Source organism: Azolla caroliniana, unplaced genomic scaffold (assembly GCF_043228905.1).
Source record: "Azolla caroliniana isolate FFs.n. ecotype wild unplaced genomic scaffold, voAzoCaro1.0.p SCAF_4, whole genome shotgun sequence".
NCBI lineage: Eukaryota > Viridiplantae > Streptophyta > Polypodiopsida > Salviniales > Salviniaceae > Azolla > Azolla caroliniana.
In genome coordinates this window covers 23,512,295-23,534,782 of record NW_028230439.1, presented here as the reverse complement: position 1 = coordinate 23,534,782, position 22,488 = coordinate 23,512,295, and the positions used below count along the sequence as shown (strand labels likewise).

Below are 22,488 nucleotides of genomic sequence, written 5' to 3'. Positions count from 1 at the left end.
AAATCTTGTTGCCAAGGGGAAAGATAGCCTTTCCTCGATGGGCTCTCATATAAGTATCCACAGACTATTGAGGTCACGCCATTTCCTGTCTTCAATCTCTCATACACTATCCACTTGTTAAACAATCTCTCATACACCACAGACTCTTTAGCACTCTTTGAGCACGACTGCTCTAAGGCACTTTTGAATGGTGAAGTATGAAATATTAAAGTTAAATACTAAGCAAAAGGTGAAATGCATTCGTAGAAAAAACTACACGTGTTGTCATTAGATATTCCAGTGGGCAATATTTACCATGTTTAATTCCACCTTCAAAGCTGTTGGTCAAACATGTTAACCTTCAAAGCCCTCTAACAACCACACCATTTCCTTTACGGCAATGATATGCAGACATATAAACACCATAGAGCTTCCTTAACTTGTGAACTTGGCCATGAATGAAAGTTATTGATGTAAAACCATATTATATTGCCTTCATTCACAGCTATGAAACAAGTAGACCTTCATAAAATAATAAAATAATAAAATAATAAAACAAGTAGGCTTTCTTGATGTCCTTCATAAAATAATAACCTATAGTACACATACAGTTGGTATGAATGTCATAATTATTATACAAAATGTTGTTATAAATCTGACCCTAATCCATTCCCATAATACAGAGTTTTGCCATGAATATGAGTCCAATCCTCTTCATTATACAAACGTTTCTGGGATACTTTCATATACAGACCTTTATTACAAATCTGAGCCTAATCCTTTAACCAGCCATTGCAGATGGGCACGTAACTGTCTTGCAGCAGGATAAGTCAGGTCTCTTGGAACCCCAACTCTATCTCTCAAGTAAGCCAAACTCACTGCAGTCTCCTTAGATAATCCAACTGGAAGCTCTCCAACATTTTCCACACCACTCAATAAAGCATGAGATACATACCTAAAACCTAGATCCACCATAGCTTTTGTAGAAGTTTCTGGGTCCTTAAAGGCTCGTAAACCAAAACCAACAATACCTTCATGGTTGTTGATAAGTGAACTGGCAGCTTCTTCTTTCGCAAAACCTTTACCCGTCCCATCATCACTTCCCCATGCAGTTACTTCTGGTTTTAATGGCAAATCCCAAGATCCATCTTTGCCATTAATCAAAGCTCTATAGGCTTCCCCTTCAGGAAGAACTCTACACTTCCCAATTTGAGGCTCCAGAGTGTGTGTTATAGTGAAGTCATCAGATTTTATGGCTTGGTATGAAGGTCTAGTGTCCATTGCATCGAACCATGAGTCTAAGGCTGTCCATCTCCCTCCTCGTACACGAGGCCCTAACCAATAGGGAACACTTGCAGCTATTCTTTCAAGAAATGGTGCATAAATTGCATCAACCAGTGAAAACTGTAACCCAAAGCAAGTGCATTTTTTCTTTCAGATAATTTAATGTTGCCAATACATGTGGCGTTGTCAACATTAACAAAAGCCATATATCAAGCTTTAGCTGTGATGCACAATGTAGGATTAATCTTGTGCATAATTTGACAGGACAAAATATGTGAAGTTAGTATATTTTATGGATGCAACATCAATCACATGTATCTGGATATAATACTTGTATCTTTTACAGAAAGAGAAAAGATATTACAAAAATCAACAACACATCCCAATCCCACCACGAAACATTTATTTGTCTTTACTGATCTCTCTTGAACTTGGTCCTCGTCTCATAAAGTGAGCTTATAAAGGTGACTCCAAACTTTTAAGTCCACATAGCAATAAGAGAACTACACTTCCAGATTTAAGAAGATGAACCTAGAGGGTGGGTAGAAATTTTAGTGCAAAAATGTACAGCTTGCAAGATAATTAATAGCCATGTTGCAAGAGTCTTTTCTGCAGAATGATGACGTCCAAGACAACACGCATAGTTATTCTCATTCAATTGTTATTCTTTATGTTTGCCTTTTATATTCTCAAATAAATATTAGTCTTATAACATTGAGGTAAAATAGTGTTTCTGTCAAATATATACTATTTAGAAAACGTTATCTATTATTTGTTAAGCATTATGCCAACCAACTGTTAGCGCAATGTTTGCTTGGAAAACACCATCAAATGTTGACAATGAGATCAATATGCACGAAGTTTTTACATAAGAATATCAAATAGTTGAGGGGTAGATATAGAAAATCCAACTCAAGAGATTCAAACATCTAAAACCATCAACAAAAAAAAACTAAAAAGAAATTTTATGATGATTAGAGCGAAAAGTTTCCATGGTTGCGATTCATTATGCACAGAGATAAAACATGCATGAACTGTACAGGAATATGCAAGCCTAGAACCTCGGGGCACTGGTTTTGGATGTAGTAATTTGCAAATTGATGTTATTTTGACACACGCTAATTCAAATGATCATATTATCAACAAACAAAGTGGATGATGATGCACTAAAAATGCTTATTCCAATGCATGTGTCACAATTGGATGATTCAAATGAAAACACTGTTATCACAACTATGAAGCTCGTGTATTTTGTTACAAAAGGGATTTTTCTATTGCTACATATCAAGAATTGTGTGATTTGGCTATGCCTAAACAGATCAATTCATTATATAAAGGTAGATAAGGAGGAATGAATTTTTGTATGACTTTGGAAAACATCTAGTAGGTATGCAAACTTGAAACGTGATATGTTCTCCGTATTACTCTTTTTTTATGCTAGATGAAAGCATTGATAATGGATTTGAGTTGCACCTACTTGTCTATGCTACATACTTCCAATGTAGAGGTCATGGCCTTCAACAAATTTGACAAAAACACTAATGACCAAACAATATTTTGCCTAAATGTTTACCAGAACAATATTTACATGGGAATATAAAGGAAAACATAAAGAATCACAATTGAACAAGAAATGAAACAAGATTGATGCCACCAACCCTTGAGGTTTCAACTATAATGGCATCACAATTCACTCACACAGGCTAAACAGCCAAGAAGACTACAAGCAGTGGAGAACAAGGCGCCAGGACAACCAAGGGTAGTAGAGCAACACCAGACAATTGGCAGAGAATGAACGAACCATGCGAGGAGAATTGAGGGATCATGAATGGGATTGCATGGGTGATACCATGCAGGAAAGGAACTACAAGGTAGGAAAGCAAAAGCCAGAGCAAGAAAGAGAGGTCTGAGAAAAGGGATATAGACTCAAGAGAGACCCCTCTCAATGTCTACAAAGAACGGTATAGCGTGCTCAAAGAGGGTTCTCTCTTGATGTCTGCGCAAAAGAATGCCTCAAATCTGTTTAAAATAAATAAAGAACTTTTTTACGGTCCTAGGAAATTTCTAAGCTTTCATTTTGACCTTGTTACAAATAAATGGTCATCAAGACTAACAAGTTTGTTTTTACTTAATTGTCAAAATGGACAAAAATGGTCAAAACAAGCATCAAAAAGCAACATTGGTCCCATTCATAGGATTTTATTCCCCCACCCAAAATAAGGTACATGTCCACCCCCTTGCCCACACAGTTCTATTGCTAGTTCGGACCTACATCCTAGGACATCTCAAAATGGTCTCACAAAATGAACATGACACAAAGAGTTACTATGGGAGCATGAATGTAACATAATATTCCTAGTATATCTCCATCTTATCAACAGAATCACTCATCCCCAGATGTTCTAGCAAAATATTTTATTCCCTTTTTACAAGTGTAAATTCTATTCACATGTGTATTTGGTTTCACTAATGTATAAAGTTCAAATTTTGACAGCATTGCAGACATATATAAGGTCATATGTAGATTTGGGTTTAGCCAAGGTTAGAAAAGCATACAAAATACAAAAATTAGACCAGACAATGTAATAAAAAAGTAAATTTCCTAGGACCATCTAAATGCCAAAATAACCTCTCTTCTTGTACAATACATAGTACTCTTTTCCTAGGAAATATTGGTAATATTAAAATAAACATCATAGGCATCATAGGAAAACAAAAAGCATCACAATGCCATGTCTACCCTCTAGGCTCTTCTGCTCGGAACTGTTGGTAATGCTAAGATACAAACTTAGACAACAGACAAAAATACAGACAAAGATCTCAATGCCATTGCATAACTCTTACTTCTACAGTGGTGCATTGGAGATATTAGCATACAAGGTATACACTATACACCATAGAAAAACAAATGCCACAGCTACCACTTCTCCAAAGTATCAGTAATGATAGCATGCCGAAAACAAAATTAGGCATGCAATAGGAAAATGCACACGAAGGACTTACTCAAGATTGCAATTGCCTACCTCTTCTCCTAGGAAATAAGGCCCGCCGAATTGCCGAAGAGAGGCATCTACAGCATCCAGAGATTTCTGGAAAGCATCCATCGACCCCCACATCCCTCCACGTAGACAACCAAGCCACGCCCCAAAGAGTTTCCGTTCTTGTTTAAGCAAAGAGTTCACCACAGATTCCTTATCCCGCGGCAACAGAGACTTATGGCCTGGAAATGTGTCCTCGATTACCATCATAATATCGAGGGATTCTGGGATGACCTTCCCGCCCCCAATCTTGATGGCCGGTAACAGACCTGATGGCATCATCTGTAGGTACCACTCCGGCTTAATCCCATAGCAATTCATGTTGATCTTCTCCACAACATACGGTATGCGTTTCTCTTCTAACTGCAGCCAAACGCGTTGGCAGTAAGGGCACCAGGACGAGTTATCCCTGTAGAAGGTTAGGGCTGGCTCCTCATCTTTCTGGACGAATGTTCTTCTTTTCACTTGCGAGAGCCTGAACGGGGGCTCTCTGTGCGGTCCTAGCCGCTCTGCTAGGTCTTCCCAAGAAGGTACGGCTGTGTGAGAGGAGGCAAGGGGTACTGAGGAAGAAGAAGGAGGAGGAGAGGCCATAGTTCTGGTGGATCTGAAGCTGATTCTGGGCGGGGAGGGGAGAGGAAGGGCTGTTGTGAAGGTAGAGCAGAGTGCTGCTGCTGCTGCTGCTACCTCCATATCTCGGGCGGGGCAGAGACAGAGATACAGAGAGAGAAACAGAGAGACGAAGGGGAAGGGGAGGGGCAACTCTGTAATTTCCAAGAAAAGCTTGGGGGTCATTTTTGTAATTTTCTTCGATTTCGTGAATGATCCAACTTCCTCTTTATTTCGCCAAAATGCCCCTCCCCAATTTAAACCCCCCCCCCCCTTTCAATCATGATGATATCCATCCCATCATGAATTTGAGACAAACACAAACCAAACACATCTGTCGGTGTGTGGGTATGATATCTGAAATCGGTGACTAAATCCGCTATTCCCCCAAAATATCCTTGTCCGTAAAGGAGAAGCCTATATATTTAACATGTCACCCAGAAATATCTTGGTGATATGACTCCAGTATATACCAAGTATCGTTCAATTTGGGGCCTCTGATGGGAAAGTTATGACCTTTTCTCTAAGAAACATATCTGAAATCGGTGACTAAATCCGTTATTCCCCCAAAATATCCTTGTCCGTAAAGGAGAAGCCTATATTTAACATGTTACCCAGAAAGATCTCGATGATATAACTCCAGTATATACCAAGTATCGTTCAATTTGGAGCCTCTGATGGGAAAGTTATGACCTTCTCTCTAAGAAACAACTCCACGTGTTCTCTAATAGAAGCCTCTTTCACCACTCGTGAAAGTTACAACCTTCTCTCTAAAAATCAACTCCACAAAAAGGTCACCAAATGGATGTACAATGAATTTTCATTAATAAGTTGGCATTAGTACAAACATCAATTAACTAACCTAGATCAAAATTTGACCAATACACCAAAACTTAGTCATCACTTGCGCAACACCAATGCCCAACATAGACCAAGGAGTCGCACTCCAAATCCATAAATACATTAGTATGCTAATGGAAAGAGTCTAGCATTTAGTACAACCGATATCGAGCCCTACTAGGGATAATATTAAGTTTGTCCAAATCAATGGGGATAATCCAACTCGAATCAAGACTTTGTATGTCATTGCATTGATTGTTATGACAACACCAAGCATTAGACTTGGTCTTCTTTAAAGACAACAATATATGTACACTCATCTAAGGCTCACCTCCCACTTGGTTTTAACTTTTGCAAATCTGGAATGAAGAGATTGATGGAATAAGCAAAAATGGATTGGATTTGAGTGATGTATTATTGGTCTTCAAAAGTATACTCAAATTTTACAAAATATTTGTAAAAGAGGAAGAAATAACAAGAGACTAGATAATGTCATTTAATACAACGTAATTGGGTCTAAGGTGTTTCCATCAACATTGTTGCCATGTACATTGCCATCAATGATACATGCAAGGGATATTGGTAGGAGATTTTCGATTTCAAGATCAGTACGACAGTGATGTCCACTTGCTCCTTTCCTGTTTTTACTAGTATCTGAAACATTTTCTGTACATCTAAATTCTCAATATGTAAATATTAAAGGGTTAGCACTACTAGTGTCGTATGCTGTCATGGATAGCGAGTTTGCTAATGATACAACTTTATATGTTCAGGCCTCACAATTAAATTTGGCACAGGTGCAAAAGGCTGTGGACAATTTCTCAGATGCATCGGGTGCATTGATAAATTGGGATAAGTCATCAGGTTTTTGGGTTGCTCCGGGAGATCCGCCAGTTAATGTGCCTTCTTCAAGATTCACCTAGATACCTCAAGGTCAATCCATTAGGTACTTAGGCTGTAGAGTGGGTTTGGGATTAAAGGCAAAGGATATGGTTGCACCCTTGTTGTTAAGATTAAGGAATAAGCTAATATACTGAAATAAGAAAAAGCTATCATTAGCAGGACGTATAGTTGTAGCTAATTCGGTGCGTTTGTCCTCGATTTGGTATATAGCATCTACATGGCTATTTTCGAGGACAATAATGCTTAAAGTTCAACGTCTAATATGAAATTTTATTTGGGGGAACAACATGTCAAACAATTCGGTAGCAAAGGTAGTTTGGTCGATTCTTATACAATCTAAGCAGAAAGGAGGTCTAGGTTTGATTGATCCTTTTATGCAAAGTAAAGCCTTACTTTCTAAATAGTTTGTTAGGAGTTTATTGCCAGGAGAGGAGTTTTAGAAAAAGCTATGGATTCGGCATTTACATAAGGTCAAGCCATCAGTAGGTGGTCAATGGAATGATAGTCTTAGATGGTTTTTCAATGCAGATTTTCCATTACCTAAGTCTAATGTTGGATCGTTAAGTTTCTTTAATGGAATATTTCGAGCATGGGAAAGTATTCGTCAAGCACTTGTTTTCTTGCCACCGAAAAGTTATCCTCAATTCATGCGTCAACCTTTGATATGGAACCCTTTATTTATGGATGAAGTTGCATGTGTGTTGGGTCTACGGCCTAGGTTATCTTGGGTTGTAATGGACAATGGTCCATCCCGTACAATTGCGGATTGGATAAAGTTTTTGCAGACATCTGCACAGGACTGAAAGAATAGGTTACCTAACTTAAGAGGGGCAAACATAATGGTGTATCAGGTCACAATGCCAACTTTGCAGTTCGATCATTTTCAAAGTTGGTACGGTGTGTTTTCGACACTTAATATACTTATAGGTGCTCGTTTATATCATCAAAATGGAAGCCTCTACTACTTTATGAAGTGTTGGATAATGGTAGGTTGGTATTAGTAGATGACGAGTCTCCAATTATGTCCGCTGCAAAGCAGTTACCAGTGCGAGTAATTGCTAGATTGGATAAAAAATTATTTATTGACCCTAGTCCCGTAATTGCTAACTATGCATCTCATATTTGGGTTTTACACTCTAGGCCACTTGGTGATCTGCAGTGGGATCCTGCAGATTATGGTTGGAAATTGTCCATGCCTAATAATTCCACTAAGGTCCTCCCATTCTTCACATATTTGGTGGCGTTCGAGAGAAACTTTATGTTGAGTTAGACCATGTTGGTGGGGTTGAAGCAAATATATGAGGGGATGAGGAAACATTTTATAATCATTTTGCTATTATTTGTATAGGAATTTGGTGGTAATCGGCAAGATGGTTGATGTGGACTTAAGAAACAAATTCTTTTGAGGGATAAGGATGAGTGAAGATGGTGTGGGGGGTGAAGCAAAATATTATGAGTAGGTGAGGAAATTATTTACACTAAATTTTTGTTGTCTATACAGGATGTTTGATGGAAATCGGTGAGATGGCAAGATGATTGGCGAGTTTGAGTTGTCGCAGAAGATTTATGTTGATTATTAGGATGAGTGATGTTGGTGTGGTGGTAGGGATTGAAGCATATGGAAGTTTTTGTGGGATAAGGATGAGTGAAGATGGTGGTGGGGGGGGGGGGGGGGGTGAAGCATGTGAAGATGGTGTGAAGATGGTGTGGGGGATAAAGATTAGTGAAGCTAGCACTTGAGTAGACATGCCAACATATGGAATGTGGTGGTTATCGGCATGGTTGATGCGGACTTGATGAAGAATTTTTTTGTGAGATAAGGATGAGTGAAGATGGTGTGGGGGTCAAAGCACATTTTTTAAGGTTGTGATAAAGCAAACGTCGTCATGGCTAATGTCAATGTAAAAATGGTTCAAAGCAGATAGTGGAAGGTACACAAAACATGGTTAAAAGCAAAGCCAGATGGGAATCAACACCTACAAAGATTAGACTGAAGCCTATAAAGTGTTTATGGAGCTTCAAGTTCGAGATGTTGTCTCATGGTGTGCTATTATTTTGCTTTGATGGATATGTATGCTAAATGTGGTGAATTAGAAAAGCAAAAATAGTTCACTATCAATGTGGCAAGGATGTTGAAATGTTAAGAAGTGATGCATTATGACTACTTGTATCTTGAAAGCATGTGGTGCCCTTGGGGAATCTCTAAGGTTTAATGAATCCATGATGAGATAATTTGTAAAAGTTTATTGCAAGACAATGTTATGCTTCAGGGAATGTTTCTTTCATTGACATGTATGCCAAATGTAACGATTTGGATATGTAGGCTAAATGTGATAAACTATGAATAGTACATAAAGTGCTCAAGGGGCTCCTGGTTCAGGATGTATGTGGTTTCTTGAAATGCATCCCAACATAGATCTGGCCAGAAAGCATGGACTCCTTTTGAACACAAGGCAAAATGACAGTGAGCATGGATATGATAAGGAGACACTCATGTGCTATGAGAAAATGTGAGTTGTACGTGCCATTGGATGACATTACACTGGCTTGTGTCTTGAAAGCTTGTGTTAGGAATGGAGACACTGTGGATGTTTCATGAACATATGTTGAAATTATCCTCACGGGATTAGAAAAGGAGCTCCTTATTAGTGGTACTTGGGTAAATGATTTTTATGCTAAATATAGCATACTTGCAGAAACTCAACAACTGAATGGGGGGATGTTGAGAAGGTAATATGTTGTATTGAGAATATGTAACAAAAAGGTGTTTCTCAAGTCACTATACCATTACTTTGCAACATGAAATCATATAATAGTCTAGTATTCATCAAGCAAATGCATGTTGAGATAATTAAGAAAGGATTCGACAAAGATCTTCTTATTGGCAATACATTGGTTGATATGTATGTCCAAATTGGATGATTTAAGTAACACGTCAAGTTTTTGACAACTTGCCAGTCAAAGATGTGATCCTATGGACTGCATTAATAATTTGTTTGTAGAACATGAGCATGGTGAGGAAGCACTAAACCTCATGAAGGAGATGCAAACACATAATATCTTGCCAAATACATGTGTGCTTGTTTCTGGCTTGAAAGTTTGTGGTGATACTCGAGACATCAATCAATGTACTGTAATACATGTCGACCTTAGTGTAATATCATTGCTAATACCTTAGTGGGTATGTAGGCCAAATGTGGTTTCCTCTAAACAACACAGGAATTTTTTATGATCTTTCTGTGAAAGATGCAATTTCATGCAATATAGTGACTATAGAACATGTGGAACATGGATATAGTGAGAGAGAGAGACAACACTCTCCTTTTTATAGCAATGCATGCCAAATATGGAGAGTTTGTAAAATCTTAAAAAGTGCTTCAACAGGTTCCTATTTGAGTATAGTCTCTTGGACTACACTTATTGTTGAATATGCTAAATAAGGTCAACGCCACAAAGTTGGACCGTTTTAAACAGATTCAAAATGATGGCATTACCCCAGATACTGTCACATATCCTAAATGCTTGTGGGACTCTTTGATTGATATGTACATCAAATGTAGTCTAATAATGGAATGTGATTGCATCTGGATATACTGACTATGGGCTCGAAAAGCATTTGTTTTATGGTCTGGAACAAATGCAAGTAGAAGAAATTTGCTTGATTTGTTTGCTTCTTGAAAGCTTGTTTCGGCATAGAGTCTCTAACAAGAGGAGGGGAATTACATGGTGATAATGCAAAAGAAGGATTTGAAAAAGATCCGTTTGTTGGTACAGTAAATGTGAACCAATAATTGAAGTCCGAGAGCCTTTTGATGGATTATTGTTGGTTGGAGATACAATGAACTGTCATGTTATTGGGCTATACTAAGCATGATAAGAATGAGGATGCTACACAACTCTATCTTCAAATGTTGGTGCAAGGCCTCTTACCTAATATGATGACATTTTCTGGTATGTTGAAAGCATGTGGCAACATGGGAGATATATAGAAAAGGAACAACTTCCATGTTCAAATGTCCTCGTAATACATGGAGGTCACACAAACAACTATCTTATTGAGAAGTATGCTTGAAGCTTAACAAGTCTTTGCCATAAAATAAGCAAGAAGTCTTTTTGAATGGTCTAGTTTAATGTCGAGATATGCTCAAACGGAGAAACCGTGCAGAAAACATTTAGCACAATTATGGTTTCAAATATTGTCTCATGGAATGCACTAAAAAGAGGCTATAGAGACTATATTAGTTTTGAACAGATGCAACACAATATATGTATATAGTTTCCTTTAATTTTAATACCAATGGAGGATATTTTTTATGGGAAAAAAAAACCACTTTGAGGTCAATGTGCAGGAATGTACCACTATCTACCCTTTTGTTTGTGAGAGAAGTGAGAAGGAGTATGAATCGCTCTGGGCTATTAATGTGTAGTTAACCACTAAAGAAACATCTTATCTTACTCTATGACTTAATCACATACACAAGATTAATTAATTACTTAAATCAAGTGAGACTTTACCACAATATGAACAGACGATATAAGAAGAGCAACAAGACAAGAAATGATCAAAATGACTTAACTTCCATTAGTCCACACTTAAGGTCGTTATAAGCTTAAAACGATTACAATGATTAGTCTTAAAGCTTATAATTACGAAAAATATTTAGGGAAGAGAGGTAGAGACAGATAGGAAGAACCCTATTCTTTATTTAACAATATTATAAAAGTTTATAGATATGACCTTTATATTAGCCTACTTCTGCAAGGAGTCTTTAAGGGTATACTCGAGTTATAACATCGGAGGTGAGAATTCTGACTAATACTTAACAATTGGTGGAAGTAGTTTCCTTCTACCCAAAGAGGAGACACATTGTAGGGAGGTTCTAGAAAGACATGGGAGAGAATTCATTTTCTCTCCATCAGAATTTGGTTGTGCAAATCTAACCCTTACTGAAATTGTGGCGATTGCACCAATCTTTGTTAGAGTTGGCCGATGGTCGTAAGGCGGGCTCGCCCAACCTTACTATTTGGCGGAGAGGGACATATGGGGAAGGCAACGAGATCTCGGGAGGAGTTTCGTTCTTCTACCATAAACTCGAAACCCAATTTAATATGCCGAAGATTGAGAGAGAGAGATAGATAGATAGATTATATTCTCGTCTTCGGAGGTCAAATATGACCTATGAGACCTAGAGAGAGAGAGATGTCTTGGAAGATACCCCTAAGGCTCTTGCCCTTCTATACTCATTTTCATATTTTCCTTATTTCCTCAAAATGCCCCTAGACAGAACACATCCCATGAGAGAGACAAACACAAACACAAAGACTGCGTGTGTAGTTGATTGATGGAGAGGGGCATTTTGGGAAATAAGAAAACAGGGGATTTTGATACAACAGTCTTTACTTTTGAAAGTAACAAAATACATAAAGAGAAAGAAGAAACTCTGAAACAAATGATTGATGGAGAGGGGGGGGCATTTTGGGAAATAAGAAAACAGGGGATTCTGATACAACAGTCTTTTACATAAAGAGAAAGAAAGAAGCTCTGAAACCAGAAATGGCGTAGGGCGTGATCGTCTGTCTGTCTATGCTCAAGACGAAGGAGCAGGGGAGGCTACTCCTGCAACGCTCTTCCACCCTTGCCCTCACCCCAACCCTAAAGCTACCGCCACACCATAGCTCCTCCCGCTTCCTCGCTTCTCTCACAGCAGATCGCTCCCGATCACTCAAACGAGATTTCTCCCTCGGAGCTCCCAAGCTTCCTCGACCCTTTTCTGCAGAAGATAATCACTCTTTGAAAAGAATCCTAACTCGACTCGACGATCCTGACACTGTCGTTGACTTCACTACGTACACTTCATTGCTTCGTTATTGCAGAAAAACAGAGAACTTGCACGATGGTAAGCGTGTTCATAACCACATAGTAAGAAATGGTCTGGAAGAAGATCTTTATCTTGGAAGCTTGCTTATCCTTATGTATAGCGATTGCGGATCTCCTGAGAAATCCCATGACGTGTTCAACAATTTGCCTTTCCGTGATGAATTTGTATTCACTATCATCTTGCGAACATTTGCTCGCAATAATTCAAGTCTCAAAGCTCTACAAGCAGTTGAGCAGATGTATCAAGAAGGAGTTATGCCAAACAAACGCATTTTCATTAGCATATTTAGTTCATGTTGCAGTCATGTGGACATAGCAGAAGGAAAAAGGATGCATTCTCGCTTCCAATGCACTTCATTTGGCTCAGATGTTGCTACAAATACAGCCCTAATCAATATGTATATCAAGTGTGGTAATAGAGATCATGCAAACTGGATATTTGATGGTATGGCCGAGCTCGATGCCATTGCATGGAATGTGATGATTTCTTCTTGCTTAGAGATCAATCAAGGATTAGATGCTCTTCAACTCTTCCATCATATGGAACAACAAGGTGTTACTCCAAGCAAGGTTACCTTCATTCATGGCCTTGATGCATGCGGCAGTGAAGTAGTGCTAGGAAAAGGCATAGAATTCCATTGTCGGATCATGGGAAGTGATGTTGAGTCTGATATGATGGTTCAAACAGCCCTCATTAACATGTATGGGAAATGTGGGGGCTTAGTATATGCAAAAAAGATATTCAGTAAAATGACATGCCTAGATGAGGTTGTATGGAGTGCTATGATCTCGGCTTATGCCGAGAATGCCCACGTTCGTGGTGCAATTCAACTCTTCGAGCAAATGCTCCAAGAAGGAATGTTGTCAAACAAGTATATACTCTCAAGTATTCTCTCTGGATGTGCCATAGAGTTTGTATATGTAGAAGGAAAGCAAATGCATGCCCGCATAACTTGCAGTGGTTTTGCATTAGATGTGGCCGTTGGAAATGCGCTTGTGAGTCTATATGGTAAGATCGGTTGTATGGATGATGCTTTGAAGGTATTTTACAAAATGTTTGACTGCAATTTGGTGTCATGGAATTCTATTATTGGAGCCTGTGCCGAGCATGGGCATTTGCAAGGTGCCTGCCAAATCTTTGAACAAATGCAACAAGAAGGGTTTGTTGCTGATAAAGCAACATTTGTTAATGTGCTATCAGCAAGCGCTAACCGGGATTCCCTGACCCAAGGGAAGAGGTTTCATGCTCTTACTATTGTCACTAGCATGAGCGGAGATATCCAGATTGACAATGCACTTGTCAACATGTATGGAAAGTGTGGAAACCTGGATTACATGCATTCTATTTTCGAGAAAATGGCACCAAAGAACTCAGTGACATGGAATACCATAATTAGTGTTTATGCACAGCATGGAAAAGATAAGGTTGCATTTGAGCTTTTCGAAGAGATGCAAGAAAAGGGAATAACACCAGATAGGTTGACATTTTCTAGTATTTTAAGCATGTGTGCGAATCAGGGTCTATTATTTGAAGGTAAGAGAGTACACAAACTCTTTAAGAATAGGGGATTCCAACCTGATAAGGTTGTCGGGAGTGCTCTCATAAGTTTATATGGGAAATGTGGCAGTTTGATAGAGGCGAAGAAGATATTCAATAGCATGCCGGAACAGGATGTAGTTCTTTGGAATTCTTTAATAACTGCTTTCTCCCAGAATGGCCAAGGTGAGTATGCACTTGAGCTTTTCAACCGCATGCAATGGAAGATGATAAGGCCAACGGGCGTCACTTTCATTAGTGTCCTCTCAGCTTGTAGCCATGTGGGTCGTCTTGATGAGGCTTGCCATCATTTTGATTCAATGGAAAAATGGTATGGTATCACCCCTATTGTCGATCATTATAATTGTATGATAGACCTTCTAAGTCGAGCAGGGCGTTTAGATGAAGCGGAGGAGCTGTTGAATGCAATGTCAGTGAAGCCAACAGCTAGTTCATTGATGGCTTTGTTGGGAGCTTGTAGGAACATTCTTGATTATGTGCGTGGACAACGCATTGCTGAGAAGGTGTTTCTGATAGATCCTGGTAACCCTTCCCCATATGTGGTTCTTTCTAGTATTTATGCTGCAGTGGGGAAGGTACAAGATGCTGTGACTGTGATGATGACGATGCAAGGACATGTTGGCGTAGATCCTGAAGATAGTTATGTTGGGGATATATTAACAAATGCTGACAGTGTCGAGTTTCAAATCTACTTCGAGGAGGAGGCATGTGTAGGTTAGTTGCAAATCCATCCATATCAACCTGCTGTTGCAAAATGATTCAAAGCATGTTTGATGTGATGCCAATACATCCCATGCATACTACTCTCAACATGGCATTGGCTAATGCCATAGCACTAAAAGGAGTTCATTCGCTCACTCTCATTCAATGTGGAGGGTGATACATTTCTATCTGAAATCTCTACTCTCCTGATGCTTAAAAAAAGGAACTATATACACACCATTCTCAAAGCTGTAAATCCATATACCAATCCATATAGTGCCACAACTTAATGCTATGTCATGATCTCAGTTCCCAAGTATTTGAAGGAGCTTAATACTTCAATATGTTGCTGTTTTATAAAAAGCATATATATACCCCAAGAGCCTTCTGGGATGTCAAACGAATCCATAAAAATGGGGTGGAAATGCCAATATTTAGGCAATCAGAAGCATAATCAGGATCCCAAACTTGTGTTAATCCTTGCATGGTTCCCATGTTGCCTTCAAAAGTGCCATCATGTGTCTCTTCCCTTAAAGATGTCATTATAATGTATCATTTGATTGGTAAGTCCTCAAAAGACAATGGTTTCCATTATGCATTGCTCAATTCTAGACCTTTCTTGGCGAAGAGTGAGTTTGATTTTGTTCTATTCCCAAACTAGCTTACATGCACTAGGTTGGTGGAGCTGACCAATATAGTCTTTTAATTTGTTGATGCATTACATTAGGCCTTTTGACAATGTTCTGATTAAAATTTTCATCCATTGTCAAGGAATGTGATGCCATACCATGAAACTTTTTCAAGTGGGGAAAGTGATTGGCACCTTCAAACCTATTTCCCACATGCTAAAGTGAGTTGATGTGAAATAAGATCATTGAAGGAGGAAAACGTGGGCTTATTATGAAAAGAACTTTGAAGAGTATAGTTCACAAGAATGGAAAGGTTTTGGGCTAGCCACTTACGCATCTGCTATGTGTTACCAACTTACCACACATATAAACCAGGAGCAGGAGACTGAAGCTAGATGCAAGTTGGAAGGTACCAAGGCTAGGGAATTTGTTACTCATATACAAAAATAAGTCTATTAGGAATGTCACAACCACTAACAAGGGAAATTCGCCAAATGATGCAGCATTTTTTAAATGACAACACTCAATTTTATATAATCAGCATAAGGCTGTGAATGAAGTCCCTAACCTCATGCCAATCACAAGTGTGGAGGCATAGCATTAAAGAGAAAAAACTATACTGCATAACAAGGGCACTTCCGCCAAATGAGCCTACAAAGTTTACTGACAAGGCTCAAATTGATGTAATCAGTCAGCATAAAGGTTTGTTAAGTCTCTAACCTCATGGAAATCACAACCAAATATGGAGGCATGTCTCAGATACATATATAAAACTCTAGATAGAATTAAAATTTCGTTATAAATCTCTAGATAGAAATAAAAATTCCTTATCCTTTACACCAAAGCTCATAGAGCAGAAAAGCAATGTTTAGTGTACCTACCAACAAAAGTTAGTTAGTGATATTTAATTGGCCCATGAAAACAAATACATACAAGGCAGAAAGCAAACAAAACCCCCAAAAAGTTTGCAGAACTTTGTTTCATTCAAGTGGGGAAAGCTGAATTTTCGTACATTTTGAGAGAGCATCTTCAACACTGAAACAGAGAACAGAAAAACAGAAACAGTGTAGCTTCAATTTGTCAGGAGTACAGCTCATTCTGTAAATTTGAGCTAGCTGTGTATGGTACATGGAGATTAATTAGAAGAAAGACAGCACATCACGTATTCATACAACTAAATGATGGATTATTAGCTCACGAAACCCTGCCTAATTAGGTTAATTAGCTGAGACCTGCAAGCTTCATAGTAATCACTTTCTAGTGTTGGATCTGCTGAAGAATCTGCTTCCAAATCCAGGATTACACTCTGTTGTGTGATAGCTGGCTATGGATGATCTCTGTAAGTTATTAGGGTTAGGTTTAGAATTAGTTTTGGGGTTAGGGTTGGGGTCAGCATTAATCATTCGAAGTTGCAGACTCGAGCTCCGCTGATCATGATTATGAGAATGGGTATAATTAGTCGAATTTACTTGATTGATGTTGTGATAAGTAATACGCTCATGAACTGTTGAATTAGATCTCATATTATTACTATTATTCATCTGATGATAGTCAAGCATTAATGGTGGTGCAGTATGTTCGATTAATTGGTGATCTTCGTCCATGAGGAGATAGTCGGCAACAGAGTATTGATTATTATTTTTATTTTTATTATCATTAATCATTCCACGGTAGCCAATGTGATCAGAGTGAACACGAAGAGGTTTTTGATGATTGATTAAGTGAGGATTAATACTATTGTAATTATTATTATGATTATCTGGTTGATCGGCGACTAATTGTGGGTGTCTATGTAGCCATTGATGGTTATTGTTAATTACATGGGGGTTATTATGGACCATATGATTGCCATTATTTGAGCTAATCTTGTTGATAATGCTGCCCTCTTGTGTATTATTACTGGCTACATTTGATTCCTTAATCAGGTTACTTTTGGTGCTGTTATTATTTCCTAATGATGTGAGTTGCTTCTCCAGCATCAAGATTGTTCGTTGGCATTCCGCTAACTTCCCCTTTGCCGCCACTACCTCTCGATCCTGCCACAGTATATAATTAATCAATTATTGGACGAAATTATAAACACAATTCTGTCAGATCTTCTCAAATATTTTTGCCCAAATGAAATCATTGCATCGATGAATTGCTCCAAATGAGTTTAATCCACCATCAAATTTATAATCATTCAGTTGGCCAATCAATTGAAATTATAACATTCTCCCGCAATCTATTGATTACTAAAGAGTATTACTGGTCGACATAGATCAAGGATCAATGAATTTGAAATTACATTTGCCGGAAATATTTAAACTAAACTTCAGTCCATTGATTTCACAAAAAACAAATTAACTCCACAATAATAATGGTACATGGCTAATTACTACTTAGCCTGCCTCATATAGCAGTAATTAATCAGAAATTTAAATCACCTTTCTCACTCTCTGATGCTCGATCGATTCGTATCGGCAAGAGTTGCGATCTTCAACCCCACGATCTTGCAAAAATCTATGCAAAATTGATGCACCTCAGCATAATTAAGTGGTTAAAATGAACAAATCAAATAGTGTAATTAGCACAGTAATTAGTACAATTACCCTTGCAGCTTTTGACTCAGAGCCTCGCAGCCTTCCTGATATTCTTTCCTCCGTTCTGTGAGGTCCACTGTCAGAGTGGCTATGGCTTTCTGAAGCTTACTTACCTCAACCTCTGCTTTCCTCAACCCTTCTTCTGCCTCTGTTCTCCTGGTTTTCTCCTCAGAAGCTACTCTCTTCCATCGATCCAATTCCACCTCCACTTGTCTCAGGGATTTTTCATCCTCCTGACGTTGAGCTAATTTCTCCTCTGTACTTCTGCTCTTCACTTCTAATAACTGGGCTTCGAATTCCATGATAACTCTCTTTGCTTCTGCTAATTCCTCCTTCCTGAGAGTGAGCTGTGCTTTCACATTGGCGATTTCCTTCTCCATCTCATCTTTAGCTTCTCTTAATTTATCCGATAACTGTACCTCCTCACTATGGTTTAATCTGATAATGTTACGATCGCCATCGCCATGGTCAGGTTCAATTAAACTAGGGTTTAAGCTATATTTTACAGCAGTGTGATCATCTTCTTCGTCGCTATTATCTCCACTGCAAGATGCCACAGCTATGCGTAGCTCGTCAAGGATTGCATCCAATTTCACCATCATTCCATAAGCTTCGATCACAATATCACGAGAGCCACTGATTCTCTCAGGCGCATCAGGGTCTACTAATTCATGAGCTTTGTCTTTGCAATCTAAACTAGCGATCTTCGAGAGAGCATCCTTACACAGAAGATTGGCCGATTGCAGCTTCGTTTCTAGTCTGATTTCTGCTAGATTAGTCTGTAATGCTCTACGATCCTGGTCAGTCAGTCTGTGCTTTCTTTCCATGATGATGTGATGATCAACATCGAACATATTATCGGTATCATGACATGTATCTTTAGCTCCATCTTCACTGATCTGTATCTGCATGGCCAATACTAATTCCTTCTGACTCTGCGGATCTTCTGCACTTCTAAATTGCATTGAAGGTAGAGAATTTTGAGCACCATCACTGTTGGCCCCAGAAGACTCGGCACAGCTCAGCTCATCATCATCATGCAATTTCTCAGAAGAAATGCTGATTGTTTCAGCGCATTGAGACAGAACACGGTCCTGATCAGAGCTTCCGCCTTGTTTAGAAGGAATCATAGGTAATGTAGGTGTAGAGATTTCCATTGTTCCTGGAAGATGATCATTATTGGTAGTCAGTACAGACTGCTCCTCAACGTTTCCATTAATCATTGATCCTACACTTGTAGGCATATTCTGCCTCGCAGACTCAAGCTCAGCGTTTCTCTTGGCCAGCGTCTCTTGAAGCTTTCTTGTTTCTTCTTCCATCGCCATTAATCTCTCAGACATTGCCATTATATCACTATTACTATTACTATCCTTGACAGTTCCAATAACAGTTTCTCCTTGAAGATGGTGAAGATTTGTTATACCTTGATCAGATACATAGGACCTTCTCCTCCATGGCCTAGTACTGTTATGATCGAAAGCTCCAGTTTTTCTTGAAGAAGAAGAAGAAGCAGAAGACCCACCATAATAGAATATATCTGCAGCCTCCGCTTTCATGATCTGTCCAACAGATGCAGGTGAATTATGATTACATAATCCTGCAGCAGAATTAATCTTCTTCTTTACTAGAGCTCGAAGCCTAGTACAGTCCGATTCAAGGCGAGCCATCTTCCTCGCATCTTCAACATGTTGCCTCTGAGAAGCTTCCATGGCTTTCTGATTCGCCTCTCTCTCTTCAACGCAGAGATGAAGCTCCTTCTTCAACACATGGAGTTCATACTTAGAAGCAGAAATCGCTTTCTCCATCGATTCTACCTTCACTTGCAGAAGCTTGACTTCTGTCTCCGCTTTGGCTTTAGCTTCTCGAAGTTCCACCATAGCTTTACCTCGTTCTTGGAGAGACTTGTTCATCACGCTGTTCTGAGCGTTCGATTCCATTAATCGCTGTGCCATTTCCGACTCTCGAGCTTCAAGTTCTGCTTTGATCTTTCTCCATTCTTGCGTTTTGTGGTCTATGGCCTCCGAAATCTTCTGTTGTTGTTCTTCTCTTACTTGACGAACTTGCTTCATACATTCCTTTAATGCATCATCTAATTGAGAAACTCTCGCCTCCGCCATAGCTTTCTGCTTTACTAATCCTTCTAGTTCTAGGTTCAACGAAGCTATCTCTGCTTCGGATCTTTCCCACCCTAGATTAATAAATGGAAGAATCTAATTATGACATCGGTTAACCGTAGATTTAATATTTTCCGCCATAGCTATATTTGCTTTGTTTACCTGTGAGAGCTTCTTCTGCTACCTTTGAGTGTTGCCCAAAAGTCTCCTGTTTGATCTTCAACTCTGCTAGAGTAATATTGAGCTTCTCTGTCAGATTCCTTACTTTATCCTCGTCTATTTGCTGATCTTTCACAGAAATAGCTTGCAGAGCAATCTTCAGTGCACTTTGATCGGGGGTTTCTTGCTGCAAAATTACAGTTATACACACATGGAATAGATAAGAAATTGGTGCTTTATAAGGCAGTAATCCGGAGGATAAACAAGAATTTAATTCAGAAAATGGAGACGAAGATGGAGATGAAGAGGAAGACAAAAGAAAATGAGAACGAAGAAGATGAAGATGGAAATGAAGATGAAGATGGAAATGAAGATGAAGATGAAGATGAAAGATGGAGATGAAGAAGAAAGTTGAAGATGATCACTGTAGAAAATAAGTTATTCTTAGCAGAGATAAGCCCTGCGTTAAACCTTAAAATGGTTATAAACAGAAAGGAGATGATGGAAAGGATGGAATGTAAATCAAGGTCATAAAGGTACAACAGATCCACCATACTTATGTAGTAACGAGTGAAGGAGAATCGCTAGACAGATAGATCTTTAATGGTGAAAAAAAAAGGTTGGTTCTGTTCACAGTGAAATTTCGAGTACAAATAAAAAAAAGCTTCAAGTTATATAGCTAGCAGCTGGCGATGGCGGAAGCAAGAAGAAAGCAGGTCAGATGTATTGAATGAAGAAGATGTTATTATCCTAGTAAAAAAACAAAAAGGAAAAAAAAAAAAAACCAGACACTAAAAAAGCAGACAGAATTACCTCGTGTTTGTTGTGTACAGAATATGATCTGTCTGAGCCACCATTATCAGAAAAGTTCGAATCAAAAGATGCATTGTGCGTGAAGAGGTACTGCGATATTTTCCTCTGAGAAGAAGAAGAAGAAGTACTGATTGTCTTCTTCCGCCATGGCCATGAGCTTCGGCGAGTATCCATCTTGAATGGTATCAGCAGAGTATATGTAGTCGTTTATTATACGATGATGGCGAAGAACAGAGAATGGCGATGATGATGATGATGATGATGATGGTGCACCACCATGGACAATGATTACAGAGGAATATATAATCTGGCAGTAAGACTGCAAAATGAATGATTATTGTGGTAAGGCTCGAGCCATGATTAACTTCAGGTGTCAGGAAAAGGAAAGAAAGAAAGAAAGAAGAAGAAGCAATGGCTGTCTTCTAGAATGGGTACGTTGGATGGATTGATACAGAGAGAGCTATGGTTCCTTACGAGACAGAATGATCGAATCATATGCTGTCAGAAGAAGAAGATGATGATGGTGATGGTGATGGTGATGGTGATGGTGATGGTGAAGGAAGGACAGAGATGGTGATGGCGATGGAATCAGTAAAGATAGGAGGAGGAGGAGCTACAGATAGCTTAGCTATGTGCCATGGCTATGGCTATGGCTATGGCTATGGCTAGCTATGGCTATGGCCATTCATAGGAGTCTTGTTGAAATGGGCATCCATCATGGCCATATGGATGGGATGGCCCGTCCAAGACACCATTGCATGCATCCATCCATCATGACCTACATAGTCAGTTGCTAGTTAGGCCCTTTTATGGCCCCTTTGGCCCTCTCCACCTGACCCGTCCCGACCGAACCCCGCCCCCAATGTCCGGTCACACTCCCGTCTCATTGATCGCTATTGGGCTCCCATGGACATTAAAAAGATGTCCATCCATCATTCGCACCTGCCTCTCCAATACAAAAGCTAATGATACGTATATACGTGCCGTTCCTTCCGCCTCGAGCCGGAAGCTCGTCGTATGGGGAATGAACCAGCACAAATGTGCCACGAGAGAGAAGTATAGTTGCGGCCCAATGCCCATGGTTTGGTTGGTTGCTGTTGGCGACGATGTAGTTGAAACCCGAAACAGGTCCCTCCATATGAAAGACTCTATGGCTACTCTAAAACCCAACACCAAAAGACTTGGATCACACCAAAGGGAGCCTTGTCCAACAAGGGTGGGCCTCTTGTAAAGATCATTTCATGAACTTCTCACATTATGGATTCATGAGTAGAGAGATCGAGGTACATGGACATCTACATGCCCCATAGGGCTTGGAAAGCAATTGTCCGACCCATGAAACTTTCACAAAAGCTTTCTCGAGCTTCAAAAGGATTTTGAACCAACCTCTACATAAACACGTG

The 22,488-nt window shown here is 39.2% G+C and overlaps 3 protein-coding genes across 3 annotated transcripts; 1 reads left to right on the top strand and 2 right to left on the bottom strand.

Moving 5' to 3' along the window:
- Positions 1–542: 542 nt before the first annotated feature.
- LOC147865506 (uncharacterized) lies at positions 543–5,027 on the bottom strand. The gene is made up of 2 exons (XM_087318334.1): positions 4,287–5,027; positions 543–1,383 (listed from the first exon to the last, which is right to left on the bottom strand). The coding sequence occupies exons 1-2, from the start codon at positions 4,989–4,991 to the stop codon at positions 739–741; spliced, it is 1,350 nt and encodes a 449-aa protein (XP_087174460.1). The 5' UTR covers positions 4,992–5,027; the 3' UTR covers positions 543–738.
- Positions 5,028–12,205: 7,178 nt separating this feature from the next.
- On the top strand, positions 12,206–15,551 carry LOC147865505 (putative pentatricopeptide repeat-containing protein At3g47840). The gene has a single exon (XM_087318332.1). It carries the CDS (start codon positions 12,235–12,237, stop codon positions 14,803–14,805), a length of 2,571 nt encoding a protein of 856 aa, XP_087174458.1. The 5' UTR covers positions 12,206–12,234; the 3' UTR covers positions 14,806–15,551.
- Positions 15,552–16,381: 830 nt separating this feature from the next.
- On the bottom strand, positions 16,382–21,348 carry LOC147865504 (uncharacterized). Its single transcript, XM_087318331.1, has 5 exons — positions 21,086–21,348; positions 20,276–20,459; positions 18,009–20,187; positions 17,844–17,919; positions 16,382–17,453 (listed from the first exon to the last, which is right to left on the bottom strand). The coding sequence occupies exons 1-5, from the start codon at positions 21,257–21,259 to the stop codon at positions 16,668–16,670; spliced, it is 3,399 nt and encodes a 1,132-aa protein (XP_087174457.1). The 5' UTR covers positions 21,260–21,348; the 3' UTR covers positions 16,382–16,667.
- Between the last annotated feature and the right edge of the window lie 1,140 nt (positions 21,349–22,488).